Below are 15,191 nucleotides of genomic sequence, written 5' to 3' on the forward strand. Positions count from 1 at the left end.
TCTCTTAAGGTCGTCCGTCCATCTCATTTGTGGTTTTCTTCTTTTTATTTTCTGTTCCCATGGTCGCCAGTGTAGAATTCTCTTATTCCATCTTTCATATTTTTGTCGCAGAGTGTGGCCGATGAAGTTCCATTTAAGTTTTGCAACCTGTCTTGATACATCGTTCACCTTTGTTTTTCTCTGATCCATGAGTTTCTTTTCCTGTCTTTAAGACCGATACCCAGCATCCATTGATATTTGTGTTTTGGATATCCTGTCGATGTTCTCCTTTGTGAAAGTCTATGTTTGTGAGGCCATATATGTGATATGCAATGAATTTGTTATTTATAAATATGTAGATGTTTCTTCATATAAATACATTTCTCTCATTCAAAAACACTTAACAAAAACAACTAAGGGGTTTTTTGGGAGCTGGGACGGAACAATGGTATTTCAATAGGGAAAATTGCTTTGAGGCGGGAGCAATCTAACGTAATGAGCAAGGTTACTTAACGAATTAAACTCATAATATGTCGAGGTATCACTGTGTTATGTATAGACCGTTTGAGTTCGTCCTAAAGTAGAAAACTATCGGTTACGCGTTACGCCATTCTACTCCGGCTCTGGTCATTCCAAGCGGCATTACATTCGTTTTTACCTGTTTTTAAGTACAGGTAAGGAAGGTTGTCGAGCACTCGCCAGGGGGTGTGCGGTGGTTAAGTGTAGTGTAGTTCAAATCGTTCCCGTTACATTATATGACTGCGATACCTCGTTGGCGCCGATTCGAATATTTGTACTAACTCCAGTGGCGGATGCTGCCCAAGATCAAGAAAAAACAAATGTTTCGTATTCCTAACAATACTTACTTTTTTTAGAAAACATATTAAAGCTTATAATGGTCGATTTGGAACAATAGTTGAATATCTTCATTAAAAACAAGATGATCAATAAAAATGATGACAAAAACCATAAATATATCGTTTTCGTAGTTCAAAGATTCCTCTCTGGGTAGTTTGTTTACAATTATTATTGATTATTGAATTTTTGCTTAATTTTCAATTTCAGTTTTTTGAGAATTGGAGAAGTAAATCTAAACATTGATTTATAGATTCGTGACACCATGACATTTCATATTTTTAGGTTCTTTTTCATACTCTAAATCACATTATGCTTGGTCTTCCAAGGTTCTTTTTTCTTTTGGAGGTTAGACTCTCAGTGGTATCATTTTGTTTCTGTACGTCGGTATTTCTAGCCGACTCCATAACTAGTTCTGCTATCCTTCCTTTGCTTCCTTTCTTATAATCCAAGATTCACTTACATAGTAAAGTAGATCTGAAGATTCATTTACATATTCGTGATACTCTGACTTTCATATTTTTTAGGTTCTCTTGCAATTGTTTTTAACCATATTATCCTTGATCTTCTATGGTTCTTTTTTCTTTTAGCAACTGGATTATCAGTAGAGCCATCTTGTTTTATCTTGATATGTGTACTTATAGCCGATTGTCTACTAGCTCTTCCTCCTCCAGTCTTTCAAGAATATTTTTTTGCTTAGGATATCAACATTTTTCCATAGGTCTGGCACCTCTTGGAGTTGTCCACGGTCTTCTGCTAATCGGAATTTCCTATCCAATCGCGAATGTACTTGAAGCCATGACATTTGCTTCCCTCCAATGTTCCATTGGAAGAAGAACTGTTCTCTTTTCTTTACCTTTAAAGCGCATTAGGATCTTCGTCGATATGACACTCTGATCAAAAGATACCGAATTGTTAGAGGAAAGTAACCAAATATGGAATAGTGCCCTAATTTGGAATTCCTTGATTTCTCCGAAAATATAAGTTGCAAGCGCACTACAAGACCATCCTCTCTTTCAGTCGCTCTCTTTATTATCGTATTCACACCTCTGTGTCAGATGCGCGAACGATACGTGTCTGACAGGCGCGTTTTATTTTATCGTCTCGCAGAAAATTTCAAAGGTAAATATATTCAACGAGTATTATTGGTTATTATGCATGAATACAGACTTGTTATGCTATTGCATATATCAATAGTACCTTTATTTTGATATTTTATGACCTTCTGTAATTAAAACATTACGACTTGACAAAATGTTGATACTAGATTGAACTAATGTATAAATCCAAATATGAACAGTCGTTGGTGCCTAATTATGGAATAGTGGATTAAGTGTTAGTGGGCTCATTATGATTGTGCTGGTCCAGAGTTTCATACATGGATCTGTGATGTCTGCAAGTGAGTTAGGCTACTTCTTTCATTTTTCACAATTTTCTTATTTAAATTTATTTGATCTCAGATGTTTATGTCTATTTTTGTTATTGATATGTTGGTTTATGCCTATATTCCATATATGGGTACCTATTCCATATTTGGTTATTTATTTGGGATTTTGTTTTTTTGTTCGATTTTTTGTGTTAATTAAGATATTTAATAGAAGGCTTTTAATTACTATATAAAAATGTATGACTGATGTGTTATAAGATTAAATTGTTTTCATTTCTATAAAGATATTTTTTTTTATCCCCAAAACAAAATGGTATTCCATAATTGACGACTTTCCTCTACCATCGAATTGATACAAACATTTAAAAAATTGATTTCATGCGCGTAACTGACATTCAAAATCGCCGGTCACTTCAAGCGTTGTTTCTGAGAGAACGGTCCATTCTACACAAAAAGTGCTAACAAACATTTCAAAATTATCCCAGCTCTTGTTTGAAACATTTTTTTACAGCTTACAGATTCTTGGAAAATGGAATCTGTCATTTTAAAAACCGCATATATCCACTGAAGTACTTTTGAGAAAAACTGTTTAAACGCAATATATTGTTTAAGGGGGCAATGATTGTGGCTTGGCTGTGTATAATATATGCAACCCTTTCGGAGGTCAGATTAGTATGATTTTTTAAAAAATAGTAGAGTCTAGTACAAACTCCATGAAACTATATTTATTGACAAAATTGAAATTACTTTTGACAAAAATGTGGATATACGTGGTTTTTAAAATGACTGTTGAATTAATGCTTTTCGTTTACCTTCATACGAGAGGGGGTTTTAAGGAGAAACTCGGGATAGGGGTGGCAAACTTTTTGCATCTTTTTTGGGGTCCTAAAATTGATATCCACAGCAAAATCCAGCTTGTTAGTTTCGTTTGAAGAGCTCAAATCTGTAACAACTGGACTAATATTCGCAGCATATGAATATTCTTACAAGTGTACAAAAAAAAGTGACAATTGAGTAACTATCACTGTGACACTGGGGAGTGCCAATATTTAAATCTTGAATAATTGCAGCATACCTTGTACCGTATGAACATCCAATATTGGACAAAACTATAAGTTTAACGTTAATTATGCATTAACAACCTACAAAACAATCACCACAAACAACAAAAATTGGCAACGATGACGTATGCTAACCTCACACCTGAGTTATTGCGATAATCTTTAAATGGGCTGTTGGACAATTTATTAAGCATAATACTCGAGTAGGCTGTGCGTGTAGGTTGCCGTCCTGAATTGTTTTTCTTGAAATAGATATATTTGTTTGTAACGATTCGTTAAATAAAATATTGGTGGTTATTGTTATTTTGCAAGTTTTGGAATGCAACTTATAACTGATATTGATACATCTATATTATTCATCTATAAATCTAGTACAGTAAAAATAGTGTATAGTAGAAACGTACTTCGGTCAAAATGCGCAAAAATGTGGCGGTAGCAATGTTTGATATAAGTGTTAAGAAATTCGAGTAGCCGCTTTAAAGGCAAGCCCTTGCCAGTATTTTACCATCACTTGCGTGTTAGTATAATTAAAATTACTTGGAACGAACTTTATGAATTTCTGTGGTCGGTTCTATCTCCTTTCAATGCCTTCTACACAATTCTTTTTTTTTTACTTCTCAGTTCCTTATTATATTATATTCCTTGTCAGAGGTATACGATAATCGCCTGACCTGATGGATGATTGGTTGATATTTTATCTGTCAAAAATTTTAAAAAATTGTGTGTTTGACATTTACATTATACTATATTGAATCATTGACCTTCATGCGATGAAATTATAATAAATAGTTAAGATGTTGATCGCGAATGAAGGATTTTATTTTAATTATTGCACAATTTTATTCTACTCATAATTTCATAAAACAGTTAATTAACTAATCATATTGAAATATAATGAATTTTGGTGATGAAGCAATATTACCTCTCTTGATCTTCTGTGTTTAGTACTTTAACTATGAAACATTTTCTGTCGTAGTCCTGATAGTCTGATAGTTCTATAAATTTGTCCGAGAACGAATCTTTAAAGAAAAAAATTAGTAAAATATTTATGAGAGGAATATATTTTATTTAAAATCCCTTAAAGGGTTACATCACAGAACCTTTTCAAACTAAAAAATTCCTCATCAGTGCTGTTTACAGATTTTTAGACATGCTTGAAGAACCAAAATATGGTTCTGAAGCTACTTTCTTGTGGCATTTTTGCAATTAGCTAGTTTTGATGGGAAATAAGCCACAATTTTACTAAAAAAAATGATTTTATTAACGTTTCGACGCCCAAATCGGGTGTCGTTGTCAAAATACAAAAAATATTAATGAATTAAACAAAAATGTTGTTGCTTAGTAAAAAAAATTCTTTTAATAATTTATTTAATTCTCTAACGCGAGAATTTTACCGTCGCCATTGCATGTGGTTGTCTTTTTAAAGACAGATCATATGTTATGATTTTTTTTTGTGACTGATATTCTTGAGTTGGGGTTCATTTCATGTAATCGAATGAACTATCTTTCAGTAAAGTCGTCCCAGGAACGCAACTCTTAAATATTGGCAATATTATTTTAAAGTCTTCTACTTTAAAATGTATAATTACTCCAGGCTGTGGGTGAAAAATAGGTCGATTTCAGGATATAATTCAGGAATTTTTTAAACCTATCAGGTGTTGTAAAGGACGATGCCAGGAATAACTTCTACTAAAATGTGACCAAGAATATTGTGAGCTTTTTTTGTTATTGCGATTTTTAATTTTGCAGCTTAGGATATTGATTCTAGGGAAAAACTTTTTAATAGAAAGTTGTAGTAAATTAAAAAACCTACAATTTGAGCTATGGTAAGTTTAATTTCGTTTATTGGTTATTGCAACACAGCCTGCGAAAGGTCCAAAATGGCCGTTTTTTACAATTGCGTTATTTATTGTACAAATAATTTTTTTATTTTTTAAAGCTTTAAAATGAAGATCTTTCAATTCCAAACATAAAAAAAAATTGTAAGGCCGGATTAACGAATTTGTTGCTTAGATATTATAAATTGTTTATCCCAAGAGGTCAAATGTCGAAGGCTGTAACTTTTTGAAAAAAAATCGCAGAGAGTTGGTGAAACATCCAATCTCCTTCTAAAGAGTGATATAAATAAATGCGTAAAACATTTTTAAACTTCTAATTTTTGGGTTTGAAAATAAGGGGGCAAATTTCGTTATAAACATTTAGAGCTGAAGCGGCCCTGTACATCCTATGAGTTTTTAACTTAGAGATTATTGTTGCTAAAAACGAAACGAAGATTTATAAAAAAATAAAAAATTTCTACGACCAACTGAAGCCGAGCTAAATGTTGGGCTTGAAAATAAGGGGGCAATTTTCGTTATAAACATTTAGAGCTGAAGCGGCCCTGTACAGCCTATGAGTTTCTAACTTACAGATTATTGTTACTGAAGACGAAACGAAGATTTATAAAAAAATAAAAAAAATTTACAACCAACTGAAGCCGAGATAATTGTTTCTTTTTTCTTAAATCGTAGTGCCTTTATTTACAACAATTAAGAAATTATTTTACAGTCATTGACTAAAGAAAGACTTTATTATTTTAAATTAAAAATAGTTATAAAATATAGTTACATTTAATTATTAAAAATTATTTTTAAAATCGGTGCTTTTGAGAGCGTCCGAATTTTGCAAATCGCCCGGCTCGCTTCAAATCCGCGCGCTCGGAAAATTTTTACGTAACTTGTATTAAATTTTGACCGAAAACAATTTAATAATATTACCATTATAATATACAGTCTATTTACCACTGTATTTGTTTTTCTTGATAAACTTTTATATGTGAAATCTTATTTCTGAAGAAATAATATTACAAAAATGATACATATATATGAAATATATAACTATATTTTTAATTTTTTCATTGTTATATAAATATAATAATAATAATGTTACTTCTTATTATACAATATAAAACTTTTTCTTCTTGTAGTGACTATCCGTTTTGGATGTTGGCGACCATCATGGCAATCTGTACTTGCACACTAAATCGGTACTGCTGTTCTAAAAAGATTTGTAGTTGTTGTGTTGAACGACGTACGTAAATTTTCTAGCGAAGGTAATCCTTCGCCTTCCTGGTTCTCAGTTTCCAAATGGGGTTTGCCAAATTGCCATGATGGTCGCCAACATCCAAAACGGATAGTCACTACAAGAAGAAAAAGTTTTATATTGTATAATAAGAAGTAACATTATTATTATTATATTTATATAACAATGCAAAAATTAAAAATATAGTTATATGTATCATTTTTCTCATTTTTGTAATATTATTTCTTCAGAAATGAGATTTCACATATAGAAGTTTATCAAGAAAAACAAATACAGTGGTAAATACACTGTATATTATAATGGTAATATTATTAAATTGTTTTCGGTCAAAATTTAATACAAGTTACGTAAAAATTTTCCGAGCGCGCGGATTTGAAGCGAGCCGGGCGATTTGCAAAATTCGGCCGCTCGCAAAAGCACCGATTTTAAAAATAATTTTTAATAATTAAATGTAATTATAGTTTATAATAATTTTTATTTTAAGATAATATAAGTCTTTCTTTAGTCAATGACTGTAAAATCATTTCTTAATTGTTATAAATAAAGGCACTACGATTTAAGAAAAAATAAACAATTATCTCGGCTTCAGTTAGTTGTAAATTTTTTTTATTTTTGTATATATCTTCGTTTCGTCTTTAGCAACAATAATCTGTAAGTTAGAAACTCATAGGATGTACAGGGCCGCTTCAGCTCTAAATGTTTATAACGAAATTTGCCCCCTTATTTTCAAACCCAAAAATTCGAGGTTTAAAAATGTTTTACGCATTTATTTACATCAGAATATAAAAATATAACTCTTTAGAAGGAGATTGGATGTTACAACAACTCTCTACGATTTTTTTTTTCAAAAAGTTATAGCCTTCGACATTTGACCTCTTGGGATAAACAATTTATAATATCTAAGCAACAAATTTGTTAATCCGGCCTTGCAATTTTTTTTTATGTTTGAAATTGAAAGATCTTCATTTTAAAGCTTTAAAAAATAAAAAAAAATTATTTGTACAATAAATAACGCAATTGTAAAAAACGGCCATTTTGGACTTTTCGCATGCTGTTTTGCATTAACCAATAAACGAAATTAAACTTACCATAGCTCAAATTGTAGGTTTTTTAATTTACTACAACTTTCTATTAAAAAGTTTTTCTCTAAAATCAATATCCTAAGCTGCAAAATTAAAAATCTTTAAAAATTGCAAATTTAACAAATGAAAATCGCAATTAAAAAAAAAGCTCACAATATTTTTGGTCACATTTTAGTAGAAGTTATTCCTGGCATCGTCATTAATTAAATTATTGGCACATTAAATAAATTATTAGAAGAATTTTTGTTTGCTAAGCAACAACATTTTTGTTTAATTCATTAATATTTTTTGTATTTTGACAACGACACCCGATTTGGGCGTTGAAACGTTAATAAAATCATTTTTTTTTAGTAAAAGTGTGGCCTATTTCCCATCAAAACTAGTTAATTACCAAAATATGTGTTAAAACTCTCTAAATGAGGATTTTGAATCTATACTGATTAGTTCTTGCGAAATACAAAAATGACCATATTAAACAAAAATATTTACTTATTTTCATCATGACTAATAGTTCTTTTTTGTTTCAGTCTGTATTGGTACAAATGGACGTATGTCCGTTCCATCCAACCGGGACCGCCATTATCGAAATCTCAAGGACCGCTACACGAACTGTACCTACGTCGATGGAAATCTAGAACTGACATGGCTCCAAGACCCAGATCACCACGACCTCAGCTTCCTCCAGGACATACGAGAAGTCACTGGTTACGTGCTCATCTCCCACGTAGACGTGAAGAAGGTAGTCTTTCCAAAGCTGCAGATAATAAGAGGAAGGAATTTGTTTTTAATGAGCGTAGCCAACCAAAATTTTTCTTTGATCGTAACGTTATCGAAAATGCAAACACTAGAATTACCAGCGCTAAAAGATGTTTTAAGGGGCAACGTTGGTTCATTCAACAACTACAATCTCTGTCATATCAAAACCATTAACTGGGCAGAAATCATTTCATTCGGAAACTTCTCTTATGTTTACAACTTTACATCTCCTGAGAGGGAATGTCCTGCTTGTGACAGAGAATGCGAGTATGGATGCTGGGGAGAAGGAAAACACAACTGCCAACAATTCTCCAAAATCTTCTGCAGTCCTCAATGCGCTGGAGGAAGATGTTTCGGACCAAAACCTAGAGAGTGCTGTCATCTCTTCTGCGCTGGTGGTTGTACTGGACCTACTCAAAGTGACTGTATAGCCTGTGTGAATTTCTACGACGATGGTGTTTGTACACAAGAATGCCCTCCAATGCAGATTTACAATCCTAGTACGTATTCCTGGGAGCCGAATCCTGCTGGAAGGTACGCGTATGGTGCTACTTGTGTTAAAAAGTGTCCGGAACATTTGCTAAAAGATAATGGTGCCTGTGTGCGAATATGTCCTCCTAACAAACACGCTAAAAACGGTGAGTGCGTACCGTGTGAAGGGCCGTGTCCTAAACCTTGTACATTTGATGGTACTATTCACTACGGCAACATTAACACTGTTAGGAACTGTACTGTTTTAGAAGGAAACATAAACATTTTACAAAATTCTTTGAACGGGTACCAACACGTATATGAAAATTTTACTTTTGGTGAACGATACCCTCCGATGCATCCTAGTGCCTTAGAAGTGTTCAGTACTTTAAAGGAAATCACCGGGTACTTAAATATCCAAGCGTACCATTCAGATTTCAAAAACCTTTCGTGCTTCCGTAATTTGCAAGAAATCGGTGGACGGACTTTATACGAATATTCCACCTCGGTGTACATAGTGAAAACTTCCCTCGAATCTTTAGAGCTTAGATCTTTGAAAACCATCAAAATGGGAACAGTGGCAATATTGGAGAATCAGCATTTGTGCTTGACAGAAGGGATCAACTGGAAGTCTCTACAGAAAAGCAACGAGAGCAATTTGATGCTGTTTAATAATAGCGATGCTGAGAGTTGTCGGAAGAGGGGACTGGTGTGTGATTCTCAATGTGATCACAACGGTTGTTGGGGTCCTGGACCAGATCAGTGCCTTTCTTGTTTGAACTTCAGGCTTGGACATACGTGCTTGCAGAATTGCAATGTGAAACCTGGGTAAGTTTTTCTAAGATTTTTACATCGTACTAACTCTAGATTATTGATTATCTTAACCAGTTTTTATCTAAATTGATTTAAAGTATTTTGTTTTCTTAAATGCTGCTATCAAGATTTTTTAGTCTAAGAGCTAGTGAACCCTCCGACCAAAGGTCGTCCTGTAGAAATTTGTCTAGTGATAATTCATAGCACACCAAGGCTAAAAACCATGACCTGGCAGGCATCAGCCGTGCACGTGTATCTACCAGGTGAATCGAAAAGTGCATAGTTTAAGGGAAAAATAAACTTTCCCTGTAAAGTTTAAATTAAGTATGTGTTTGAGTAAGTCATTTAGAAGAAATGTGTACAATGACAGGCGATTCTGAACAGCATAAGACCTTGCCAGGCGAGGGGAAAGATTAGGGGTTTTTCCTAAAATTATTTTTTTTGCATCGAAAAAAGTTTTTTAGGTTTTTTGAATCATTCTAAACAGAAAAGGTCTTTAATGACTCTTCTCTTAGGTTAATAGTTTTTGTTATATAAGCGATTAAAAATTTTGAAAATTGCGAAATCGGCCATTTTTAACCCCAAATCGGACATTTAACTAAAAATTTCAATGTTGCCAAGGTAGGTAGATATTCTTTAAACATTGATTGATGAAATCCCGAAGAGTTTTTTGCAATACAATATCAAAAATCCCTTTGTTTTTTAATTGCTAATCAAGCGGGTGCGACACTGTAGTATAAGTGAGGACGAGGACCTTTGAGTTTGCAGAAATTCATTATCTCAAGAATGGGCAAATTTGAAGAGAAATCCTCAGACAGGTTGATTTTTATTTTTAAGTTAGGACTTTTTGGCATATATATAATACTAGTGACGTCATCCATCTGGGCGTGATGACGTAATCGATTATTTTTTTAAATAAGAGTAGGCGTTGTGTGATAGCTCATTTGAAAGGTTATTTAATTCTCTATTCAGTAATATAAACATTAACATAATTGTTGATACAGGGTGTACAAAAAATTTTTTTCTTCTTTTTGTCTAAATTAATTTAATAAAATTTTTTTTGTAGACCCTGTATAAATAATTATGTTAATGTTTGTATTACTGAATAGAGAATTAAATAACCTTTACAGGAGAAAGTTTATTTTTCCCCTAAACTATGCACTTTTCGATTCACCTGGTAGATACACGTGCACGGCTGATGCCTGCCAGGTCATGGTTTTTAGCCTTGGTGTGCTATGAATTATCACTATACAAATTTCTAGCCTTACAGGAAGACCGTTAGTCGGAGGGTTCACTAGCTCTTAGACTATTTTATATTGCAAGTATATTGAAATTTTCACTGCTTTGTTTCAATAAACATTTACTATTTACCTCTATGGTTCCATTCTTCTACTCTTCTACCTTTATTCCTCTATTTGTTTATACCTATATCTCTTATCTCTTGTATACATGGAACTATCGATTACGTTAGGTTAGTTAGGCTCAATATAAGTGACGCTTAACTACCGTTTAACTACCCTTCCACTCGATTGTTGCTCATTCTTAGGTTCTTAGGTTAAAGTAGACTCTTCAGCCGAGATTTTGTTACCGAAGTCGATTTTCTGTCAGTCCGATTTTGTTCATGTACCCATTGAAACGACAGTGTCCAAAATGTTTGTCTTTTTCTACACCTTTTTTACCTTTTATTCTGCCTTCTATAATCAAACGCAGAAGTGACCTTAAAAAGTACATACTACTACTTTTAGTGTAGGAAAGAACATATGCAAAATATATTCATTGTATACATTCAGTGATGCTACTAGGTTTACTATGACTACTACTATGGGTTTACAGCATTCTTCGACGTCTTCCGAGTCCTAACCACCATATTCTTCTCTGTTTAACCATAGACCTAGAGGGATTTCTCTTTCCTCTAGTTTCTTTCAATTCCCTCCCTCTAGCTTCTTCTCGGCTTTCCTTTATTCCTTCTCCCTTGTGTCCACGTCAAAATCTGTTTAGCGTTCCTATCATCTGACATTCCCTGTACATAGCCGTACCATATTAGTTGTTTTGTTTTTTAGTCATCAGTTATTGTACCTATGGATGAATAAATTAGCTAAAAAAAACTAAATGTTGGCGTTACGAATAGACGGCGTGACGAATTTGTGGGGTTACGAACTGTCGCGTTACGAGATGTCATGGATCCAAATAGAGTAATGTTTTTTTATGAATTTTAAAAATTCTCTTTTCTTTTTTAGACTCTATCGTGCAAGTAACAACGAGTGCAAGCCTTGCCACGAACAATGCGGCTACTCCTGCCACGGACCTGGAGCTGATAACTGTACTTCATGCAAGCATCTCCGAGACGGAAACTTCTGCGTATCCAAATGCATGAGGAACAAATACGAGCAACACGGCCTGTGTCAACAATGCCACGAGAACTGTGTCGAAAGCTGCACAGGACCTTCAAGTACGCTGGGACGAGGAGGTTGTGACGCTTGTGAGCTAGCTATAGTCAAGGAGAATACCTATGTATGTTTGAATAGGACTGACACTTGTCCGGATGGTTATTATTTTGAATACATTGGACCACATTCCATGGAAGGATCTAATCCAAATACAACGGCAGTTTGCAGAGGTTGTCACCCTAGGTAAGTTTTAATCCGAAATTTTCTAGAAGGGTTTGAAATCTTAGAAAAATAAGTTCATTTTACGTTTGGACTTTGTTGTATTTACTAGATCTTAAACTGGCTACGACAGCTTCCTGATTTTTAGCTTTCCCATTATTTGCGAAAAGAATAAAGATAGATTCCAAGCATTGTTTAGAATTATGCCAAATGAATAGCTTTGAATAACTCAGTGAATACCACTTTTTGTTCTACTATTTTGAAGAAGTTATTCTGAATATTTGTTCATCTAACAAGATTTTATTTTGCTTTAGTACTAGACTTTTGTTTTTATTTGACAGGACTCTTTTTATATGACAGGCATTTTCTGTTGTGGCTAGTTTATTCATATTTGCCTTGTTTAGGGTCCAGGTTAGACATCCATATGTTGTGATAGGAAGGAGGTACTGGTTGAACATTTTCTTTCTCAAATACTGAGGTATTTTGCGGTTATTAAGTATCGATGAGGTTATTAAGTATTCTCATTAGTTTTGGACCAGATAACAGCGAAACTACAGGGTAGCATTCCATGGTGCCTAATGTATGTTGATGATGTAGTGTTAATAGGAAATAGTGAAAGAGACTTAGAACAAAAACTGGAACAGTGGAGACAAGCTCTCGAGGAAAAAGGTTTAAAACATAGTAGGACAAAAACAGAGTATTTGGAATGTGCATTTAAAGATGGAGTTGCTACAAATAAAATGGTATCTTTGAATGGTGAAATGTGAAATGATTGTGAAAAACAATAGTTTTAAGTACCTAGAATCGGTATTACAGACTAATGGAGAAATAGATGGAGACACATTCAGTAGAATTAGGGCTGGATGGATGAAGTGGAAAGAAGCGAGGGGTGTGTTGTGTGACAGAAAAATTCCAATAAAGCTGAAGGGTAAATTCTATAAAACAGCCATAAGACCGGCTATGATGTACGGAACTGAATGTTGGGCAGTGAAAAAGAAAGAGGAACAACGAATGCATGTGGCGACAATGAGAATGCTTAGATGGATGAGTGGAGTGACAAAGAAGGATAAAATTAGAAATGAGTATATTAGGGGAAGTCTAGGTGTGGCACCAATTGATTCCAAAATAAGAGAGCATAGGTTAAGATGGTTTGGTAATGTTCAACGTCGAGACGTTAATCACCCAATACGAAGAATAGCTGAAGTGCAGATTCCTGGAAGGAGTAGGAGAGGAAGACCAAAGAAGACCTGGGGGAGACGATAAGGCAGGACGTATTGGTAAAGGGGATTAACACTGATATGACCCAAGATAGAATTGTGTGGAGAAATGCAATTAGGGAAGCCGACCCCGCATAGGGATAAGGCAAAGAGAATGATGATGATGAAGTATCCAACTGAGTTTTCCAAATCCAGCCTTGCCAGTATTGCTCTTCTAGTGATTGGTTCTTTGGTTCTCTTTGTCAAGTTTCACAATTTGGTCTAAGTAGTCATTACCATCGATAGTCATACGTCTGGGGTGGTCTGTTTTGTCATCTTCTTTGGTTTTATCACATTCTGTTTTAGGCCGATGTATTAGGAGCTGTCTGCGAGCTCCTCCTTCATAGTTTGTCGTTCTTCGAATGGGCTAACTATAATCACGATGTCGTCAGCGAATCTGAGGTGGTTTAGTAGCTTGTTGCCATTAACGTTAATGCCATAGGTTGACCAATTTGTAGTTATGAAGACGTCTTTTATGGCTAGGTTAAACAGCTTTGGCGATATTACGTCGCCTTGTCCAACTCCTCTCTTAACGGGGATGAGTCTAGTTAGTTGTACTATCATAGTTACGATTTAATATATATTAGTTGTCCATATCTCAAATCTATTCTGCAAGTATTAATAGTTTGATCTATGGCACACACCTTAATACTGTCAACTGACTTTTCATGGTCTACAAAGGGCAGAAATACGGGTACTTGTTGTACATTTGTCTTCTTAATCAATGATCTCAGGGTCAGCAGATGGTCTGATATACTATATCCTTTGCGGAAGCCAGCCTGTTGTAACCACAAACCATACATACTTATAGACGTTTCACGACCATGTTAATCTTTCGGATCGAATTAACGCCATCTCTTGATTGGAATGGGAACTGACAAATTTTAGTTAGGTGTGAATTTCAAATTATAAATTTTGCGGGATTTTTGATGAAATTTCGCAGGAAATTAAAACAACAGAAAGACAATTCAATGTTTTATTCCATATTTTACTGAAAACTTCAAATATTCCAATTTGTTTTCAAAATGCTAAACACTACTGCTATGTGTCACGTGAAAGCACTGATGTGTATCGAGTTAAATGAAAATTTTTGAAAGAATCTTGTAGGATGATTGTTTAGATAAATACCTTATAATCTTTTACAAACTTCCAAAAATAGATAGGTCCGAAATGTTGATGACACACTTGTCTATTGGAATAAACTGTTTCAGGATCTATTATATTGTTTTTTTTTTTAATATGGAGAAACACAACACGGGATGATCAATGTAAACTAAAAATTCTACTCATAAAAATGGAGAGGAGGTTAATACACTTGATTAAAATTGTGATTAAATCTAATTAAAAACGTAACACCACTATAATAAAATAATTAAGCCACAAACTGTAAAATAAAAAGTAAATAAAAATTAATTTAATTGTCAACTGTCAGTTGTTAAATATGACAAGAGAATTGACTGACAGCGACATCTCTTGATTGGAATGGTAAATAATTTGCTGTCTTGACCTTGACAATTTACGTTAAACGTCTATGAGTATGTATGGTTTGTGGTTGTAACGGTTGGTAATTCTCCATTGTTAACAACTCTCATAAAAAGTTTGTATACTTAGCTAAGCAACGGTATAAGTCTATAATTCTTTAGGTCGCATTTGTCAACTTTTTTGTGAAAGAGTATTACTAGATTCTCGTTCAAGTCTTTAGGGGTTTTGCTATTATGGAGACATCTATTAAATAACTCTGTTAGTATATGGATTATTCTACCTTGCTTGTTTGTAAGCTATCGGAAATTATACCGTTGTGTACTGAAGCTTTATTATTGTTTAGCTCTGTTCAAGCTCTTTCT

At 33.9% G+C, this 15,191-nt stretch overlaps 1 protein-coding gene across 1 annotated transcript in view; it reads left to right on the forward strand.

Annotated features, from left to right (window-relative positions):
• The window catches only part of LOC126891998 (epidermal growth factor receptor), a 135,154-nt gene that overhangs the window by 107,766 nt on the left and 12,197 nt on the right, over positions 1–15,191 (forward strand). Inside the window, exons 2-3 of the mRNA XM_050661381.1 lie at positions 7,973–9,500; positions 11,723–12,115. Of these exons, the coding sequence (XP_050517338.1) occupies positions 7,973–9,500; positions 11,723–12,115 (1,921 nt within the window). The remainder of the gene's footprint in view (positions 1–7,972; positions 9,501–11,722; positions 12,116–15,191) is intronic.

Source organism: Diabrotica virgifera, chromosome 9 (genome assembly GCF_917563875.1).
Source record: "Diabrotica virgifera virgifera chromosome 9, PGI_DIABVI_V3a".
Taxonomy (NCBI): domain Eukaryota; kingdom Metazoa; phylum Arthropoda; class Insecta; order Coleoptera; family Chrysomelidae; genus Diabrotica; species Diabrotica virgifera.